The sequence below is a fragment of the Mangifera indica genome, chromosome 10 (assembly GCF_011075055.1).
Source record: "Mangifera indica cultivar Alphonso chromosome 10, CATAS_Mindica_2.1, whole genome shotgun sequence".
Classification (NCBI taxonomy): Eukaryota; Viridiplantae; Streptophyta; class Magnoliopsida; order Sapindales; family Anacardiaceae; genus Mangifera; species Mangifera indica.
Window position 1 is genome coordinate 6590540 of NC_058146.1, and position 21747 is coordinate 6612286.

General features: G+C 33.6%; 2 protein-coding genes across 3 annotated transcripts; both read left to right on the forward strand.

Moving 5' to 3' along the window:
• Positions 1–614: 614 nt before the first annotated feature.
• On the forward strand, positions 615–12589 carry LOC123227608. 2 transcript variants are annotated; one of them, XM_044652667.1, is made up of 20 exons: positions 615–824; positions 904–976; positions 1109–1231; positions 1726–1895; positions 2299–2448; positions 3685–3825; positions 4314–4374; positions 4947–5260; positions 5656–5787; positions 6640–6759; positions 7342–7428; positions 7550–7669; positions 7879–7999; positions 8093–8218; positions 8616–8750; positions 9850–10001; positions 10239–10379; positions 10976–11296; positions 11862–12010; positions 12195–12589. In XM_044652667.1, the coding sequence occupies exons 1-19, from the start codon at positions 756–758 to the stop codon at positions 11970–11972; spliced, it is 2667 nt and encodes an 888-aa protein (XP_044508602.1). In that variant the 5' UTR covers positions 615–755; the 3' UTR covers positions 11973–12010; positions 12195–12589. The 2 variants fall into 2 exon arrangements, with proteins under 2 accessions (XP_044508602.1, XP_044508601.1); XM_044652666.1 differs by having other exon boundaries at positions 616–824; positions 12192–12589.
• A 2286-nt stretch (positions 12590–14875) lies between these two features.
• LOC123227609 (protein CHROMOSOME TRANSMISSION FIDELITY 7-like) lies at positions 14876–21680 on the forward strand. Its single transcript, XM_044652668.1, is given in 9 exon segments — positions 14876–15014; positions 17255–17468; positions 18048–18333; positions 18422–18517; positions 18626–18694; positions 19051–19075; positions 19078–19399; positions 19740–19872; positions 21318–21680. Coding segments are annotated over 8 exon segments (1140 nt in total). The 5' UTR covers positions 14876–15014; positions 17255–17292; the 3' UTR covers positions 21351–21680.
• Positions 21681–21747: the final 67 nt, after the last annotated feature.

The window sequence follows — 21747 nt, forward strand, 5'->3', positions numbered from 1 at the left end:
AGTTTAGTTGGATTTATTATTTTTTCAAACCGTTTTTTTTAGTTCGGTTTGAAAAATGTCTTAACCACACCAAAATGGACTGCACACCCCTACAAAGCTATATTAAAAAAACCCCAATTTTTCCTTCTAAATCCTTAACCTCCCTACCTTGCAGGATTCACACTCTACCAGCCAGACACGTTCTTCAATTTGAAGTTTGCTGTCCAAGCTTTTGCAGTACGCCCAAGCCTTCTTCAATCTCCAGTCAAAGAATCATCGGTGGAGTTCAGTCCTCGTTCTGTTTTTCCAGAAATTGTATGCGTGTTGAGTCTGAAGCTTATGCTGTTTGTCAGGTTTTTCAGAAGGGGTGATTTTACAAGCGTTTAAAATTGTGGGGATAGGCCTGAAATAAGCCCGAAATTTGGTGAAATTTAATGATTTTTACTGAAAAAGAAAATTGAGGCTTGAATGAATAGACCGAAAGCCCAAGCCCAGAAGTTTTTTGGCCTGGGCATTAACAGATCAGACCAGTTCAATAGGCGCGATTGAGAGGCCTAGTACCCAAACAAAAGGATTGAATTATGTTCCATAAACCCTTTAGGGGGATTATAATTTGCCCATTTTTTAAAATAAAAATTAAATCTGCCAAATCCCCAGCCCAAATCAATTTCTTCAAGGTTGCGAAAGATTGTGTTATATTCTCCTCTTTCAATTATTGACTGAAACCGCAACAAAAAAGATAAAAATTACATCCCTATATTGTACAGGAGTACATAATGGCCCGTTCTAAGGCTTCATCCAAGAAGCAGCAGAAGCCGCAAAAGCAACGCGGTGTTGATTTCAAAGTAACCATGAACTTTTACTCTTTGTTTTCTTGTTTTAGTATTGATTATTTTATGATTTTTTTTATTTTTTTATTTGTAGAAAATCAAGAGAAAGCTTGGCAGGAAGCTGCCGCCACCCAAGAATTCTACAAATACTGAGATTAAATCCAAAGGTGAAGAGTATGTCATGTCAAACTTGAGTTATCAGTTGTATTTTTTATTTTTCTACAATTTTTTATTATTTTTATTTTGTATGAACCGAGTAATGAACACTAGGGATGACAATTTACCTGTGTTGTGAGCAGCTATTATACTTCCAGAGCAAAGTTTGGCGTCAGAGAAGGTGGGATTAGCTGTTAGCAAGAAGGGCTTGACTTTGAAAGAGCTTCTTCAGCAAACATCCCATCACAATGCAAAAGTTCGGAAAGGTGTTCTAGTTCAGTTTTGCTGTATGCATGGCTTAAATAATTAAAATTAAGGATATGAGGATGTTGATGTTGATTTGATAATGGCAAATAATGCACCATTTCATCATTTAGAAGTAGAAAAATGTTGGGTTTTAGTTACTTTGGATTAAAATATATGTGGACATTGGATTAGCTATGTCTGAGGCGAATATTTTTTCACATAAGAAAAAAGGTAATCAGCTTTCCTGCTGTAAGATTGATGCTTGGAAATGAGTTATCCATTGGTTTATCTATTCTGTTGGGCTTTGTGATTTATAAATGTCCTGTTCTTGTAGAATGCTTCTTTGTTATTATTTTGCAAAATAGTGTTTAAGATAATTCTTTCGAAGTGTGCTATAACCTTTTTATTGCTCTTTATTGATTTTGCATTTTAGGCTATTAGCATCAATAACAACTATATTCCTCTTTATAGAAGTGGCAATATTGCTGTTGACATAAATTATTTCTTCTTGAAGATGCATTGATGGGAATTAAGGATTTATTTCAAAAGCATCCAGGAGAGTTAAGGTTGCACAGATATGCAGCTATGGAGAAGTTACGAGAACGTGTCTGTGATGATGACAAACTTGTCAGAGAAACACTATATCAATTATTTAAGACTGTGATATTTCCTGGATGCAAAGAGGTAACTCTTCATTTCATGTATTTGTTTGAATAGATCAGAATTGATCAGGTTGCTACTGACTCACAATTACATCCGTAGTAATATTCTCTGAGTTATGCTTCTGGACACCCAAATGGCACCCTAATTTTTCCCTATTCTGATCCATTTGTTTCTGCTCTAATTAGTCTGCTTTGTATTCTTTTTATCACCCATTACCTGTATCTGTACGATGTGTTACACCTTCTATGTGATTGCAATTCTGTATCTTTTTTGTTCATGTCATCATGGACATTTGGTGAGCAGTGTTTAACTTTGGTCCTCATTATAGATGTTTTTTCATCATCATTACTATTTTTGTTGTATGCAATACTTCTAGAATCAACAATATCTTCAATTCTCTAATGGTTGTCTGTTTCTTGTCCAGGATACTCAAAGACCTTTTATTTCCTTGATGATGGCCTATATTTTCAATGCAATGACGAATTTAGCAATTGATGTTCGGTTGATGGCTTTCAAGTTTTCTGATCTTGTTGTGCAGTACTATCCACCTTCCTTTTTTTTGTATGCTGAAAAGGTACTCAATGTCATTATTCATGTTGTCAATCTTTCAATGTGAAGATTTTAATGGAATTTAATCCTTTTGGTACAATCTTAGATAGCCTTTCTGGGAGGCTATATTTTCGTGTCATCATGTTTTGGACTCTTGTGTCACTATTATAGGTGTTTGAAAAGAAGTTGCATGCTTTTTTCCTATTCATTTCTCTCATATTTCTGAAATGTCTGCATATTGTTGTTTAAGAAAAGGGTAATAAAATGCATAACAACTTAATGAGCTTGCTTATAGTGCTTGGTTGTTGTTTTACAAAACTGGGCTTTATGATGGTTTATGTATTCTGCATTGACGGAATTTTTCCTTTTAAATATATTAATTAGATTTGTTTTTGTTTTTGGATGTTGATGCTATTTAGTTTTTTCTCTGGGGAAAAGGGAAAATATTGTTTATTTTTTAAATTTATAATCTTTTTTCATTTTTATGCAATTGTATTTTTGGTTGTCATTGAAATTAAATGCCCTTTTTGATACTTCTCTAGTTAATATTTGTGTATTATAGACAAATATACTCTTACATATAATACATATAGTGTCGGCATATACATTGGTCAAATTCCTATATATATATATGTATATATTAGTGATTCTCTAGTCAAGATGTTTTCTTATTAATGGTGTCAGGGCAATGTTTGATCACTCTTGGATTTGATACGTAAATTATCATTTAACAGTGAGTGAATCTTATGAAATTTATTTAAGGATGGTCCTAGCTAGAGAATTTTTCTATATATATATATATAATATTCTTTCAGCTGGCTGGGCCGGTGCTCATTTTTTCACTAATAAGACAAAAATTAATATTCTAGTACTAATTTGGTTGTTTTTCATCATACTGACACTGCTGGATTTTCTTTTCACTTTGCTGCTGCATTTATTTCTTCCGGTTGTGCCCACAACTTGTTGTTTCATTATTAACTTGTTGTTTTTCAAATATGATTCTATTTAGTCTATTATTTTTCATAGTTGACATCCTAATGAAGGAAAAATTATTTTTTCCTGTTATGGTTCTGGGGCCTTAATGGTTTATAGTTTGAGAGATACTTTATATTCTTTTAGATAATATTTTGGAGCCCTGCTTAGGTTCTCAGGATGGCTTGATGTTCTCCAACTTTATATCTTCTTTTGATTCAATGTAATTATCTTTTTTTCTTGGTATATATATGCTGCAAGTTTTACGGTTTGATTGTTTCACCAACAGATTCTCCAAAATTATAAGGATATTCTTCAGAAAAACCAATTATACTTACAAGATATGGGCAAGCTCAAGAGCGCTCTTGCTGGGTTGGTACACTGCTTGTCACTCTTGCCATGCGAAACAAGTCAAGGCTTGTGTGAAAAGGTACTGTCAATTTGTCAGTCAAACAAAACTGTAGTACACATCTCTGCTCTCTCATTCTTCTTCTTCTCGATAGAAGCCAATGTTATGGTAAAATTATGAGGAGTCCATTGCATCTTCAAACATATTTATTATTCCATCCTACTTCATAAATCTTTTATTACTAGTTTCTCGTAATGTTTATGCATTTTGTGTGTGTAATATTAGCATTTGGGATGGTGATTTTTTCATTTAAATTGAAGTGAGAAGGATTCTAGACCAAAGACATTGAGTTCTTTTTGCAAGTTAACATATAATTTCTGAAGAGCTAATTTAGAATCTTCTTGAAGAGTGTGACCTTTCCTCCGGATTTTCAGTTCTTTTCAAGTACAGTAATTTAAGAATTTACATTGATGTATTATAGTCATCAAAGTCCTTATTTGCTTGCTGATTGTCAAGTCTTTTGCCTTCTTAGCACTTAATAATTAAAGCTCTTTCACTTAATCTCATAGAATATTGCTGGAGAAGGAATATTGCATTCTTTTGAGTCTGAACTACCTACAGAAGTTTCAAGTAAGTGAAAGCACATTTTACCTTATCCCTTCTCTCTTTGCTTTTTGTTTTTACTGTGATGGTATGGTCTTGAAGTTCTGCAGTCAGCATTAAATCAAGCAGTTTTCTGGAGTTTAGTTATGTTAACTGGTTGTAAGGCTTAAGCTTAGGGAGTATCTTCTGTCATATTGCTTTCTCTCTATCCTGTGTTGCTTTTAGTTGTATTACTTGGTTGTGGTGTAATTTTAGTGATAACATTGAATAAGTTCATAATCGTGCATTGATGATAACATCATTTGTTTGTATTTTACTTTGTTATTCTTGATTTTGACAAGTCGTACCATACTTTTTACCTTCAAATTTTGTTAGTTTCCTCTAAAAACAAATGTCTTGCATGTGGTCTTGTTATCTAGTGAAGGAGAAAGTGATTTCTACATCTGAAAGTTATTTTTTTAATGGCATAAGTTTTGTTGTAAGTATAAAATAATCATGATACCTTCTTCCTTATTGTCTTTTTGCTTTCCAATTTTTATTATTTTGGGTTGGTGAAAGATATGTTTCTGTTGTCACATCTTCTGCATTTTTGTGTGTAGGGTTTTCTTCCATCACAAAGAAACTAAAGGATCTTGTTCCAGTTTTAGTCAGCTGTTTCCAAGAATTTGTTCCGTTGGTTCATGGCATGACATCACTGGATGCACAATCATTTGATTGTATGCATTTTATACTTCAAAGCATAGATCTAGCATTTAGATTTTTTGTTTATGGAACCCACCAGGGTAAACCAGCGTTACAACCTTCTTGTGGAGGACCTGATGCAGCAATATTGGATCAAACTATATTGTCGGTATTGTTGAAAAAGTTATTCAGTGTATTTCCTCTAAATCCAATGCATCACCTTTCTGATAAGGTATTACCTATTATAAATTTTGTAATATCTATTGTTGTTTCTGATTGACCATTTCTTATACACTTTGCTTCATATTGGTATTGCAGTTTACTTCTATTTTATATCAAAACCCTCTTTCCTATCCCTCTTTATAGTCTTGCAATTATGGAAGTATATATGCCCAGCTTTCATTTCTAAGTTGCATTATTTTGTCATGCTGTTGAACTATGGGCTTGATCGTTGCTTCTAAGCTCATAGATCCTCCATATTTTGCAGTCCCACATTCTCTCATATTTGCCATAATTTTCTTTTCTTTTTTCTATGAGGGGTGTTACATTCCAAAGCTAGCTTGAAATTTTTAATTTATTGCTCTTGCATTAAGAGATATCTCTAATTTTTTTCTTTACACTTGGCAGGTTGATGATAGATACTTTGTCTTGAACATTGTTATTACAAAAATATTTTTGCATTATAGTGAGTGGATTTGCCCTCCTGCTGTCTTGTTGGAGAAATTTCTAGAATTTATAGAAAATGCGCTTCTTGACAAGGTTCGATTTCACAAATGAATTCCTAGTATTTTTTTAATGCTTGGTGATGCATGAAATTGCAATTGATGGTTATTATTATTAATATGTTGATGAAATTTTGAAGTTGATTCGTTATTTTATTCTAATAGTATAAACTATAAATTTCACTTTTTGTACCCAATCATATTGGCTAGTAGGCAATGAGCTGTAGCCAATTAAGAATCAGAGTTTCACAAGTTCAAGTGAAGTTGTCATGTTTGTCAATGTTTAATTAATGAAAGCAATGGGGATAGTTCTATGCACCACTTGAGATTCTCTGTTGACAGTTAAATGCCATTTGAAAAGGTTACAGCTTCCACAGATCATCCGCTGGTGCTGCTTTGTGTCTGTGGTAGTTGGGGACCAGGCTTGGAAGAAATATTCTAAATAGGAGGCCAGTAATGGATGTACATCTGTCCTTGTCCTTTTACTTCTAGAATCATTACAGATTGATTTGTAATGTAGGTAATTTCAGATACTAAGCATTATTAATTCATTTAGAATATGCTTTGGTGAAGGTTAAAAGTAGCCTAGAAGCAAAAATAAGGAATGCACTTTTCTAATCATCCTCCCATAAAGAGTGTGGTGTACCTCATTCTATAACATTGAAAAAATGTGCAAATAGGAGACAAAATACATATTAACCCTGAAATGGGATTTGAATATAGGTTACTCAAGTCAATGTTCTTCTTGGCATAAATTGTTGCTCTGAATCTGTTTGTATGCTGTTGAGATGTTCTGAAATTTTTATGAAAAGATCTTTTGTTTGAACTGGGTATTGAAAATCAAATGATATCTATTCCTTGTAGATTTTATTGATTTATGACTTTGCAGAGCTGCAGCGACACACGGTCTGGTAAAGCTGTTTGGGAAAAACATTTACTTTTATTGCTACCTTTTCTTCCAAAACTTTTGCTGCAAATGACAAGTGATTGGAAGCATCGTCTTTTTCAGGTTTGACGTGTACTTCAAGAATTATTTGATGCTATGATCTGGGGGTAGATTCAAATCAAGCTAACTTGAACTCATTTGTCAACTTAGCTAAAACAAGCTTGGTTTAGCTGAGCTCAAGCTTGAGCTTGGGTTTAAAGGTTTTATATTGTCAAGCTCAAGCTCAAGTTTGGGAGTGTTCGGATTGCTTGTGAGCCTAGAAAAGTTCAATTCGGATAGGTTAAAACAACATTATTTTGACCAATATGCATAGAAACAACATTGTTTTGGTTGATTTTGGTTCAGCAACAATACCAAGCTGAACTCAGCTTGATCTTGGCTCGGTACTGCAACCAAACTCAAGTCTAACTCACCTCAAGCCACTGAACTCAAACTGGTTCAACTTTTTCAAGCTGAGTCAAATTCGAGCTCGGCAATTCACCCCTACTAAGAGCTTGTCTTAGCAAATTACTTTTTGAATTTCTCTTGCTTTATTAAATTTATTGTTCTTATACTTTAAATTTGGTTCTAGATTTGTGTTCTTAAAGATAATGATTTGTGTGAAAATTGATAACAATCAAGGTGCTATTGAAAACTTTATTGCAGGCATTTACCAAGACATTTGAGGATAGCAACCCAGAGTCTTCTCTTAAGTTGGCCTGTCTTTCTGCTATTGAAGAAATGCTTGTTCCTGTAAGCTCAATTTTGCTTCTCAATAACAATTTCTTTTTTCTTGATAATCTTTGTATCTCTCTCACGTTCCAACCTTACTGTAATGAAAACTAACTCTTTACGTTTTCTAAATGAACCTTAGAGAGATGACATGGTGTTCCTAGATGCAAGTGATCCCTTATTTGAATATCAGATTACGTGGATAAGAGCCCTGCCCCAGTTGCTTGTCCTGCTAGATGATGAGCACCCATCCTCCACCCAGGTAGTTCTCTGTTTAATCTCTTGAACACTTGTTGCTGTGGCAGTGAGGCAATATAATTTTGAATATGGATAAAATTGTTGAAGACAAATGCATTAGCAACCTAGCTGGTCATTATATATCAGTTATGATAATCTTCTCTGGTTACCATCTATACCATGTAAATATCAAAAATGAGTGACCAATTTCTTTGAAATTAAAATGTCCTGTAGGTTGTGTTGAAAATTCTACTTTGCCTGGGAAAATGTTCTTACTTGAATTCTACTGTTGCCTGGGAATTTGAGAACATGCAGTACACACTTCATAAGTTCTATAGCTCGTTTCAAGAGGAAGGTGTGCATCAATAGTAGTGAGATTTATATTGTTTAAATTGCACCTCTGAGCCTTGGAATTTGGCTTCTAATCGTAATATTCCTTGTGTTACAGGAGACATAATTTATGGTCCTTTTGTAAGGCTTTCCAGGGATTCTCAAGAACTATCTGTCTGCTGCCTTTACTATTTCTCTAACTTGGGCCCTCTGCTGCTGAAGTCTATAGCTTTTTGTTGCCTATGTAAGAATAAGCGCATTGAGTATTTATGAATTTCATTGTTCTGGCTTTTAAGTGTTATCCTTTCTTAGCATTACACGTCTGAAGCTTTTCGATGGTCTGGGAGGATGACATTGACAATGAGGGAAGGCCTTTTGGCAATTGAAAGAGAGTGAATGTTCCCTTTAAACTGAAGACAGATGTACTTAAAATTTCCATAATTCAGTCATAGGGGCGGTGAATTTTACATTTTTATATATGTGGTACTTGGTTTCATAAAAATATCAAATATGGCAAAAAGGGATTTTTTTTTTTTTTTGTATTTTTGACAGAATCATATGTACCTTAAAGTTAATCAGAAGATAAATATGTTTATTACTTATATTATTTTTGTGATATTTTCCCTGCCTGTATATTTCAGGTCCTGAGTTAGACCCATTTATGCTACTTAGAATCATAGAGGTTCTGCATTCTGCCTTCAGTGTTGGACATATCCAGATTGCTGACAACATCAGTTTCGTCATCACTTTAATCTCCCGTTTTAGAGTTTTTCCTGGTACTGCAGTCATTTCTTCTATTGTCAGTCATATTTTCGTTCATGATTGTTGATAAACCCCTAAAGTTCAAGCTTGTAGAAAGAGCTTAACAGTGCTGTTTCAACTCTAGTTATCACAGGCCAATCCTGGTGGGTCGTGACATTGTGTACCCACTGATATCTAAGACTGAGTATTAGTTAATTGACTTACCACTATGGTCTGAGCACTAATAGATTCAATTAGAAACAAACATAATTGCCTCATGTTATGCTATGGTCTAGTTAACTCAATGAACAAATTCGAATGTATGCCTAACATGTCCCTCTTGGCTATAACATTGTGTTAAGGAATCATAAATCTAAAAACCTGAAATTCATAAAAGTTTCCTTAGAATAGTATCTAAACTTCATTAATTATTTTCATAAAAAAATTGCTTTTTCCATTTTTTTAAAAATTAGATTAACTCCTTTCAAATTTAAACTTGGACAATGATTTCTTACAATTTAACATATGCCTAACACTTCCCTCTTGGCTATAATGTTGTGTTAAGGTTTCATAAATCTGAAAATCTGGAACTCATAAAAGTTTCCCTAGGATAGTATCTAAACTTCATCCATCATTTTCATTAAAAAAATTGCTTTTTTCATTATTTATTCCAAATTAGATTAACTCCTTTCATATTTAAACTTAAACAATGATTTTCTCACAATTTTTGTTTCTTTGATTCATTTTTCCAAATTGGTTATATTACCATTTTATTCTATATTGCATGGTACATCAGCTGTTTCGTATAAAATAGATTTGTGTTTGGCATGCTTGTTACATCTTTTGTAGTGCTTAGCTTGCTTGGAATGTTAACTTTGCAGAAGGTTCCTGTTTTTTCTCCCCTCAAGTGTAAAGCATAAACTGACAAAGGGAAAAATAAATCTTGTCTATGATGACATAATCCCAAACTCTGCCTTTGAGAATTTATCATCTAATAAAATGCTGCTTACCCCTTGCACACTTGAAGATTTTAGATAAACCATTAGTGCTAGACTCCCATTATGTCAACTATTTTTCAATATGCCCTTCATTCTCATATTTTTACTTTATAGAAAGAGGCTTTGGTATTTGCAGAAATTATGCATCCTGCTTTAGAGAGAGATGTGAAAATCTCAAATTGTGGAACTTTCAAGCTGCTCACCAATGCTGTCTGCTCATGCCTGTCACAGATGGGTGATAATTCCCTTGTTTTCCAGCTTCTAGAGAAAGCAATAATTAACCAACTAGTAAGTTGTCATAAAATTTTCTGTCTTTTTTTTCTTTTGTGCTTTACATTGATGATTTTGTTGCACCATGATCTTGATCCTGACAGATCCCCAAGTTCAATTTTGAGAACTTTACGTCCAAATTTATTTCGCTAGTACATATTGATGTGGAGATCATCTTTTGGTTGACTAATGGAAGGCCTTAAAGAAATTTGTGGAAACATAAAGCACTTACAAAATTCATTTTATATGTTGCAGTTACTAAAGCCTCCTCTAGACAATGCATGTGCCATGCTGAGGATGCTTGTTACGCTAGACTCTAAACCCACAATGCTTTCAGAACAGGGTGTCATCACTCTAAGCGAGTATCTCTCAGGATATCTAGTTGATGTTGCTCATGTAAGCATTTTTAAAAATCTACCTTGGCTGTTTAGAAGCTGATTTTATTTAGTTCTCAACAGAATTCCTCTTTTTCCTGTTATCAAGTTTTGATTGGATTTGTGGGGATTGTTTCATGCTTATTGTTAGGGATTTATGATAATGGAACTAAGATTTGTCATAATGAAAATAATTTCTGAGTCTCATTAAAGCACACAAATGCATATGCAATTTAGAGTATCTATCTTTCCTCTGAGAAGAATAACAACTAATCACCATACTGTTATTTGCTTAATGACTGAGTAATACAGAGCCATTTTCACCTTCTGGTTTCAGATTTGGATCTCCTAGGGTATATGTGAATTAAATTGATATTCCTTTTTATTGGCTATCATAAATTAAGTTTGCCTCTCTGTAGGAGATTTTCCAACATTCTTTTGGCACCATATGTTTTAAGAAATTTTAAGAGTATTAGTTTTGCCGTCAATGACATATAATCACAGGTTAGAATGACACCCAGAAACATCTAAATTACCTTAAATCAGGTGCAGCCTATTTAAAGCTAGTATTTCAACACTTCAGTACATGTTACTGATCATATATTCTCTGATTTTCAGTGCATCCCAGAAGATGATGAGATTACTGGCCCTACTTGTACACGGACATGCCGGTATTATATTCTACCTTGCTTTTTCTTGTTTGATAGAAGCCACAAGTTATTGGAACTTGTGTTGAACAAGATGGGGTCACTGATAACTCAAAGCAGTTCGTCAACCTTAGATCATATCTATCTTCAATATGCAATGGACCGATCAAAGAGGATAGATGCAGTTGTTTCTGCAATTTTGTTGATGCATAAGGATGCTAAAGTTCGAAAAATTGTTTCTTTGTTCAAGGAAGAGGTGGTCCATATTTTACAGAGCATAATGTGTGTGCAGGTATTTTTTTCATCTCAGTCATAACATATACCATTTTTGAAGTATTCTACTTTTTTTTATATTTATGATTGCTGTAATACTTAGCAATATATTTAAAAAAATTTTTTGCGCACAAATTTGGATAAGCTCATATCTTTCTTCAATAACTTTATGGGAGTTATGATTGTTTAAGCTAAATGTTGGTTCTGATATGCCTTGTCTGCTAATTGTTTGCTCATACTGGAGAAAACCTCATGCATTTTCTATGCAAGAATGCATATTGGTTGTAATTAAATAGTATACTAGCAAATTTTTGAGGATGTGTCACATGATTGAAAGCTGTTGATTTACAAAATACGTTTCTTAATATCCCTTATGTGCAGTTTCTCTGCTAGGTGTAATTTATCATAAGATGAACCTAATTTGGCAGAAGATAAACTGATACCATCTTAGTGTTGGGTGAAGTTGTTGACATCCAATTTGCTTTTGATTGACAGCAATGATTCCAATGAATGAGGTTTTATGTCTGGTGACATGATTAGTTCTAATGAACTTGTTCTTTCGGTCGGTTTCATTGTTTATGCAGTCTGCAGAGGTAGCCAACCTAAATATTGAAGAAAGGCACAAAATACAATGTGCATACGATCAATTAAAGATGGTCACACGTATGCTACCTAATAGAGTATCAGCTATTTAATCGGATGTACATGACCAACTAATGAAGCTAGATGTGTGGTGAGTCTTGAATCTTTTACCCAGACTGTCTGAAACTGACATTTCATATAGACAAGGGATAGTTTTATATACATTGTTCATTCAGCCATTGACACTATTTCTGTCCATAACAAAGGAAAAGGAAAATTGATGATTATCATATATTGAATATTAATTTCAGTTATTGTTTTTTACCTTGCAGCAGCTTCTACATATGGCATACACACACACAATACATGCAATCAAATCAAGATAATGCATTGCTCATGAGTTATGAGAATGGTATAAGCCTATGAACCTTGTTATGATTCAGCTGATATATGTAAATCCAGGGCATGCACATCTGCAATTTTGAGTTCTCTGCTGGATTACCACCCTTGTTTCCATTTTTATTTTGTTGGAAGAGAAAAAGATGTTCGTCGAAGATGTTCTTTTGCGGCATTTTGATTGATTGTATATAAGAGTGAAATTTTGTGGGAATTTTTTTGAAGGGTTTAATTAACAGTGTCAGGTAAATTATATATCTGCCATGGAAATTTTGGAAGGCAAGGTTTAACATTTTATACAAGTTTTACAGCTAGTATTATTAACAATTGTCGATGTAGGGTTTCAATTTAAATTTGGAAATTTCTAACAAAGAGTTTGGCACGATTACCTGAAGTAGAAATGGTTCTTACAAAGCAACAATTCACCACTGAAAAACTATTGAAATTATGTTGAGGACATATTTTAATTTGGTACACAATGATACGGTTTTTCAGAGGTATTGGTTTAAGCTGTAAAAGTGGATTAGGTCAAATCTTCATAAATTTATGATCTGGTTTGGTTTTTGAGTTATAAAATAAGATTTAGATTGAAAAAATTTTAGAAAAATTATTTACTGTTTGGGTTGTTAAATGGGATCAATATAGATGGAAAATGATATTTATCATGAGGTGTATTGTAATTAATATGGTATAAGAAATGTATTATATGATTTGATATATATTAAGATTGAAAATGAGTCGAACCGAATCTGAATAAGGTTTGGCTCATTTTGGATTGGGTTTTGCTTGAGTTTGGATTTAGATTCGGGTTTGTTGAGCTCATTCGATTATATGTTTGTGATCAAGTTCGTGTTTGTTGTTTGGGGCTTGTGTTTGGGCTTATTCGAATTGAGCTCATTTCGAGTATGAATAAGTTTGTTGTGAATCTAGCTCTATCTTTGGATGGGGGTTAGAAACGATGTCGTACATTAAGGGTTCAAGCGAACCGTGTTTGGTTCACGAGCCCAACAAGTCAAGCATGACTATAGTTTTAGTTCGGACTCGAGTATGTTTTTGTTTTTACTTTTGGGTTTGTGCTCGGGTTATGTTTGTTGTCTCGGGCTTGTATTTGGGCTCGTTCTAATTAAACTCGTTTTGAGTTCGAATAAATTCGTTTTGAATTTAACTCTAATATATATTATTGATATAATAATATAATATAAGTATATATAAAAATTTTAAAATATGTTTATAATATTTTAAAAAATAATATCATGTTAATTATATTTTTTATTATTCTATTTTTTTAAAATTATATTATACAATCGAAAATTTAATATATAAAATTAGTGTTTTATACAAGATTCAATACGCACGATACGACTAACATTGCCACAGGCCGAAGTCAAAAAAGGAAATATCTCTCCCCCTTGTAGCTTAACATCAATTCAAATGCGGAGATTCTATTGGTGATTCTTTTGAAGCCCCGGCAAATGGCTGTGCTTATTTTTATTTTCAATTACCTGAGTGAGAGTCAAAGCTTGGAGGTGCAGAAATAGAGAAAGAAAATATGCTGGCTTTCGAATTAGGCTTAAGAATATTACTGAAAACTACTGTCAGTTGAAATACAGTTCAAGTTACAACTATGCTTTTCTTCCTTTCCAAGCTTGCTGCGGAAAGTCTGGCTCTTTTCATCCACTAGGGACTGCTACTAAGTCAATGAAGCTAAGGTCTTTATTTTATTCCTAATGTTACTGGTTTTGGGAATTGGCATTTTTCTTTAGAGGGGCGGAAAGATTTGCAATCAAATGAATGTGCTTGTGTACTCTTCTTTTACTATTATAGCTCCTGTATAATTTGACTCTAGCCTGCCCGATCCATTGCCCTTAGAGCAAAAGCCGACCTTGTCACCTTGAACTCTCCGGCGTTGTTTCTTGCCGGAAAAGAACCGTAGCTTTGTCATCATCTCAGGCGTCTATCAACTTGTCATCCAACAGTTTTGTAGCTGTGCCATCGTTAGACTGTCTCAGTCGTAGCTCAACTCGCCGGTAAGTCCTTCCCGATTGATTTTTTATATGCAATTTTTTTGTTGTTTACTTGAACTAGATTACAGAGTTAACAAATGTGTCTGTTTCTTTTTCTTTTTAATTCTTTCTTACAAATTTAGCTTAAGTTTATTTACCATTCATTTGGTTGATGAGAAACTGGATAAGTGTCTTCATTTGTCTTTGCATGTTATTAGAAAAAGTGCGGGTGCTTTTGTAATAAAGTTTACTGCATGTTATTAGAAGATGTGAGTAAATTACCATTATAACAAAGAAGTTACAGAATATAAAGTGTCGAAGGATGTGTAATTCGAAAGTTGTAAGATTAAGGGCAAAAAAAAAACTGGGGGATTAAAGACATCTTTTACATTCATAATAAAAAATGTTAAAATCTATATATCCCGGCCTAAACTAGCCCATCGGGCTTTCAGCTTCTTCTCTCTTCTCCTCTTACTCTCAGTAGCTCTCTCTGCCTGATTTCAATGGCGAGTGTACGGATGATAGGTGAGTAGGCTCAATCAATTCAAGACACTCAACTTAGTCTTTGTTGCAGACCAAAATAAAGGAAAATAAATAAATAAAGAGGCAGCGTTTTGTTCTTTGTTTCTGAGTTTAACCGATTTCAGTCACTCAGATGGCATGTCCAAAGGAATGTACCACGGCAAGCAGTGTCACGTGTCCGATATTGCCACCCTTTTGAACCTGGCATGGAGCGCCGGTGTTGATCGAATTATTGTAAGCATTTTCTTTTTTTCTTTTATGAATTATGTTCTAATTTAATTTAAATGTCCTTTATTTGGATTACCTTGTGATGAAAGACTCCTCGTCTTGTTCAAATTGCCGTGTGATAGAGATAATTTTTATTTTATGTTTGGATTCCATGATGTTTTGAGGCTTTGAAGATAGTATAAATACAGGTTGTTTAGAGAGAAGGAAATCTACTTCCTTTCACTCTCTTATACAGCAAAAAATTAAGGTTTTTTTCATTCACTCCCTTCTCTTCAACTTCTGTAGCTTTCATTCACCCTCTTCTCTTCAACTTTTTTAACTTTCATTCGCCCTAGAAAATTTTCTGCGATTCTTCATTTTAGTTACCTATCAATTGAACCTGATAACAACAATTCACTGAAAAAGCAATTTGTCTCATTCAAGATCCTTTAGGCCACTAGTTACTATTGATTCGATTCATCTTGTTCTGACATTTAAACAGGTTATTCTCTCTGGGCTCATTAGTTAGGTGAGTCGCTAATTACTTGGAAAATAGTTGAATAAATTTTGTTGATGTTAAGTGTTTTTTTTTTTAAAGTTATCTTTAGGGTTAGATGAGGGTTTTTTTTTTTTTTAATAATTAAACAGGTTATTCCACCTTTGTTATGCTGTAATTATGAAGATGATTATTTGGTCCCTGTTCCTAAGTCTCCATAACAGTGATTGGCATTCACCTTTGCAGCACCTAATAACTAATAAGACACTAAAGCCTGAAAAATTCTCAAGAAATCTAATGGCCTTAGTGGAGTGCATTTGTTGTGCTTGATTTTTCACATTTTTGTTGAATTAGGTTCACTTGTTGAGTGCTACAAAGGGTAGGAGAAATTTTGTGCATAAGTCTTAAATTATGTATTTGTAGTTAATTTATAATTCTTGATCTTGATTTGTATCTAGTAAAAGTTCTTGATTGGGTGATTCATTTTCTTTTTGTTCTGTGTCTTGCTTATGGTTTATATTTTCATTGTTCAAAGGTGGAAACAATTGTTTTTATAGTAGATACTTTTATAGAAGATACTTGAACTTATAGGAATTGGCACAAAGGGGCTTTTGTGGAATTGGCTATTAAGATTTTAAGTTGAAGATATTAGGAAGATTTTTACTAGAGAATGGATAGAATTCTTTGGCTACATCAGGGACATTATTGTTCTGTATGTGTAAAAGCTATTTTTGGTGGATGTGTAACACTTTTCTGTTAGTAATTAATCAGGAGTAATTTTGCCAGACTGGTTGGGCATGTCAAGAATAGATCACACCAGTTCTTAGGTGTTCCTTTGGTGAGTGTCCTTGAGTATATGGCATTGCTATTTTTATTAACATTAAAATTGATCTACTAGCTATCAATGTATTAGCCTTGGTGAAACATGAGAGCTTCTAGAAATTGCATGTGTGTTGAGTCTGAAGCTTATGGCATGTAAGGTTTTTCAACCTATAGGAATTGCCAAAGTGTTTTTGCAAGCTTTTAAAGTTGTAAGGATGGACCTGAAATATGTCTGAAATAAACCCGAAACCCAAAAAAAATTTAATGAACCGGGCTTGAATAAAAAAATCTGAGACTCAAATGAGCAAGCCCGAATCCTGAGCCTAAAATGTTTTTGAATAGTCCGGGTTTGAACAGGCCAGTCCCAGTTTAGTAGGTTCGATTGACAAGCCCACTTGTATTGCATATGATACAACTCCCAAACAAAAGGACTGAATTATATTCCACAAACACTTTAGGGGGATAATAATCAGCCCATTTTTTTAGGGGGATAATAATCACACTATCCATCTCTCCAACCCAAATATTGTTAGTGCATCGACTTGTTCATCTTCGTCAGAGCATCGACAACGTTTGATGGGAACTTGTCTTCTCTCTGTTGTCGCTTCTCTGCTCTGTTTGTCTTTGACTCCTGTATGATATTCAATTTTTCACATTATTCTTTATATTGTATATTGTACTCTGTGAATCTGTTATGTTATGTTATTGTTAGCTTTTCAAATGTTATTGTTATGCTGTTGGCTTGTTGCAAATTTTGTGATATTATTGTGTCAATTTCGGAATGCATCTGTTGAGAGTTTATTGTCTGTTAGTCTGTTATGTTATTGTTAGCTTTTCAAATATTATTGTTATGTTGTTGGCCTGTGAATTTTGTGATATTATAAAAAATAACCCCTATATTTTTTATATTTACACGTTTTTCCACATTTCCGTTTTCTATCTTTTTTAGAATATACGTTTCCGCGGTTTTGTTTCCATGCTAGTTTGATGCAACCCAAAATCAATTCCTTCTTCAAGCCCTCTTCTTCTTCTTGTTTTTCTGAGCCAAAATCTCAAGACCCAGCCCCCGTTTTGGAGGAAGAAGATGATGAATTGGCAATTTGGGAGAAGAAACAACATGTATTTGTCAATACTTACAAGCGTAGAGCTAAAAAATTAGATAGGTATGGATTTTAGTTTATTTTATTTGTGGGTTTAATTTGGTTTGGTATTTATATGAGTATGAGTTGGGTTTTGTTTGTTTCTTCAAAATTGAGGAAAATGATGGAAAATTGAAGAACGGGAAGCATAAATTTTTAATGTTATCTTACTTAAATAAGGAATATTAATGTTTGGTTATAATTTTTTTTAATTTGTATTGGGCACAATAAATTATATTTGGGTCATTCGAGTGACAATTTCAATTAATTTTATGATTCAAATAGTGATATTATAAGTTTGTTTAGTGATTTTTCTCCTTTAAACTGCAATTAATGGAGTCCATTCTGATTTTTTGAAATTCGTTTGGATTGAAAGGGAAGTGAAATCTGTGTAGAAAGTGCATGGTTTATAGCGTTAAATGTGAAACTTCAAACAGCAGGAATTATAAAATAGAACATAAAACTTGTAATATTGAAATGTCAAATGATGTTTTACAATCAGTACTTTCTAGTATTGCATGGTTCTTCGGTCTAGAGATTTACTGTTTATATTTCTGTAAGACTTTGGGATTACTTACTTTTGGGGTGTTTTTCAAATTTTAGGGCTTCATTTGAGGGTGGAAGAAGTGAGGTAAATGAAGGGTCAAGTTTTGATACACCAAAGGAGGCTAAATTACCAGATTTGAGTCTGAAACCACAGTTGACAGCATGTGGAAGAAAGCTAAACAAGAAGAGAAGCTATGCACAGTTTCATTTAGAATTAGGTCAATCTGATTTTTTTCTTCGCACATGTTCCACTTGTGGAATCCAGTATGCTGCTGGAAATGAGGAAGATGAGAAGGATCACAAGACATTTCACCAGAATTACACACATGGGGTTCAGTTCAAGGTCCAATTTTAGAACCTGTTGTCTTCCATTCTGTTTAATTGAATAGTTGGGACACTTGGTTGATCAAATTGTTGTGTAATTTTATTAGAGTTGGCGCAATGAAAGGCTTGTTCAAATGCCTTGTGTTGAAGGGGGGCGCATTGTTTTGGTGCTAGACTGTGACTCTCCTGCTCAGAGAAATAAGGTTCAGTTTTTCATCTTCTTTTATTTTTCTAATTCAGGGTTAACGGGTGGAGTTGTTCACAGCTGATATTGGTTGGAGAAGTTAATAGGGATTCTACTGGATTGGCAGGTTCAGGAGATTTTGAAGATGATGGAAATTGAGTTGGGTGATGGATGGATCTTTCATAAGCTCTGCAAGGTGCCATATAATTGTATTTACCATTGAAATATTTAATGAACTAGTTATGCATAATCCAAAGTGCTTGCAAAATTTTGTGAGGCTCTTTCATTATTGATATGCTATATAATCTAGGCTTTTGGTTTCCTCAAAGATTGTTTTTACCAGTAGTAGCATTCCTTACTATTAATTTGCATTATTTTAAATTTAAATTTTTTAGATGTGATTGGCTTCCATGTTAATGCTACTATGTATTCCAAATTCTTCACTTCCCAACGTTGAATAATATATGGATAACAGCTCCGTTGCTAAAGCTGAAGTGATTTCTTGATGCCATTCTGATAATTTTTTTTTTTAATCATCTTAAACATTTGCAGGTGTATCTGTTTATTTCATCTCAGAGAGTAGCGGTTGTCTAATTGCTGAACCAATAAAAGAAGCATTTAAAGTTCTATCATACTCAGTTAATGAAAGAACTGATGACACTAACACAAAAGAAACAAGATCAAACTCAACCACTCTCCAGTTTGGGAAAATTATATTACAGAGAGAAGTCATAAAAAGAATTCCTTCGGTCAATTGTTCTAATCTGCTAAATGGAAACCACAATGGCGCAATTTTATGTGAAAAGGAATCCATACCTGCTGTTTGTGGCATTAGAGCTGTATGGGTCACTTCCTCTAACAGAAGAAAAGGCATTGCAACTAATCTGCTGGATGCTGTCAGGTAAATCCAAGAACTCTTGCTTTATCCTTTGTTCTTTATGTAGTTTAGGCTTATTTATGCCATAAAAAGCTCTTATTATCATCCACATATGAAGGTCAATTTTGCCATCTGAATGGTGCAAGTGAAGCATTGTATTTATTTCATATTATAAAGTGGGTCCAAGAATCTATCTAAGATAGTGGGACAACGTCGTAACTGTAAAACACTAAACAATTCATACAGAGGATGCACTGGATGCCCGCATTATATGGTTGAATGAAAAGCTTGATTGGGTTGCTTTTTTCTTGTGCAAAATTGAGTTTTTTAAGATCTTATCTTATTTCTTTTGTTATGAATGCAGGAGAAGTTTTTGCATGGGATTTATTATTGAAAAATCTAAGTTAGCATTCTCTCAACCGAGTTTAGCTGGGAAGGCGTTGGCATCAAATTATTTTGGTGCTGGATCTTTCCTGGTATACAAGGCTGAAGAATCAGTATGTTAGATCCTATATTAACTTTTTAACAAATTTATTGTCTAGTGTCATTCATCCTATTTTTTCTTTTTTTCTAATTCTGCCTGATATATAAACAGACCATGTTGGTAAACAATGGTCTGCCTTTCATTTGTTGTTGCATTGGCTTGTGTGAGATTGAAATTGGGGAAAACAGAGATTAGCATGTCAACTATTTCCTCATTTACCAAGTGTATTTTTGTTTTTTATTGTGTGTATTTCTTGGTAAAATCAGAGATTAGTTTCCTTCCATTAGGATGAGCTTGTAAATAACTATATAAACCATACAGTTTTAATCACAATAAAGAAGTCTTAGAATAATTTAAAAATCTGTATGGTATATAAGCAAAATATTTGGAAAAATTTGTCTTTTTTTCTGTCGGAAGAATCATCAAAACAGTCTCAATGGTTGTCAAAATCTTAAGAATATCATTGGAAGTTGCCAATTCACCTTAGATCTACCAAATCATAATTAGAATCTTGGAGAACTCATTGGAAGTCACTAATTGAAACCCTAGAGTGCTTTCTCCTGGTTAGTGTAAAAAATTCTTAGATAACAGAATTCACTCAAAAGACATCAATATCCTTAAGAACGTGTTGAAATCTACTAAGGAGTTATTAGAATCCACTCAAAAGTTGTTGAGAATTGTACATTTTCCTTCATCATTGTTGGAATTGTTCAAATGTTGTTGGCAACTCAAGGGTTGTGTGATTCTCCTCATAAAATTAGAGATTAGTTTCCTTATATTGGGATCTAGATTTTTGTTTTGCGAGTTTGTAAATAGTTATATAGACCGGTTTTTTCCTTTTAATAAGTAATATTTTTATGGTTATATAAGTGTAATAGGGAGTTGAATTCAAATTATTTATCAGAAAGTTATAATATTTTACTAGTTTTGTTAACTTTAGTTATCTTATACAGTTTTAATAACAATAAAGAACATCTCAAAATTGCTCAAAAATATTAAAAAAAAAATTAAAGATTTGAAGTCGCTGGCTGAAATATGCATTAGCTAAAAGTTTTTAGCTCAAAGTTTGAAGTAATCCTAGCCTTAAATATTAAAAGTTAGCAGAAATTGGGGTATAAGATACGAGATAGTATAAGATCAAAGCTTTTTGCTCAAAATGGCAGCCTTGATTATCATCTATTTGGTAATCAAAGACCTCTGCCATGGAGTATAAGATACAAGATAGCATAAGGCTTGGCATCTGAATTTGGGGTAGCAAAGATTGTGAATTCTTGGTCTTAAAATCAAGCAACCAATGTGGTTGGGATAGTTGGCTACTTGGCCCCTAAATATCTGAGAGATGGCCACACCACTAAGGAATCAGACATGTTCAGTGTTTTGTAAGTTTAGAAATTGCATGTAGGAGGCAAGCGGACAGGGAGCCACTGATAAAGTCAGTTTGGGAACTCTACAAAGCAGGTGAAATTATGCAGGCAGTGGACAAGAGACTAGAATTGAAATTCGAGAGCAGAGAATTGGAATGCTTACTAGTTGTGGGGTTATGGTGCAGACACCCAGTTGAAAAGCAGAGGCCATCTGCAGGACAAGTAATTCAGCTTCTCAATTTTGAAGCAACACTGCCAGTCCTTCCTTAGGAGTTGCATGATCCTCCCCAGAAGCAGATGACTCAGCAGAAGTGTGATTCTAGTCTGTCAAGTTAGTATTAGCAGCCGATGAAATAACAGTTTTGAGAAATTATACTTCAAACAATATTCTGTTACAGGATAACGAATTATTGTAAGTGCAACATTTCATATTACAAAAAACTCATTCATAATACAATAGCTCATGTCCTGTAACATCACTAATGGGAAAAGGATGATAATTACAAGGGCAACATATTTCAGCA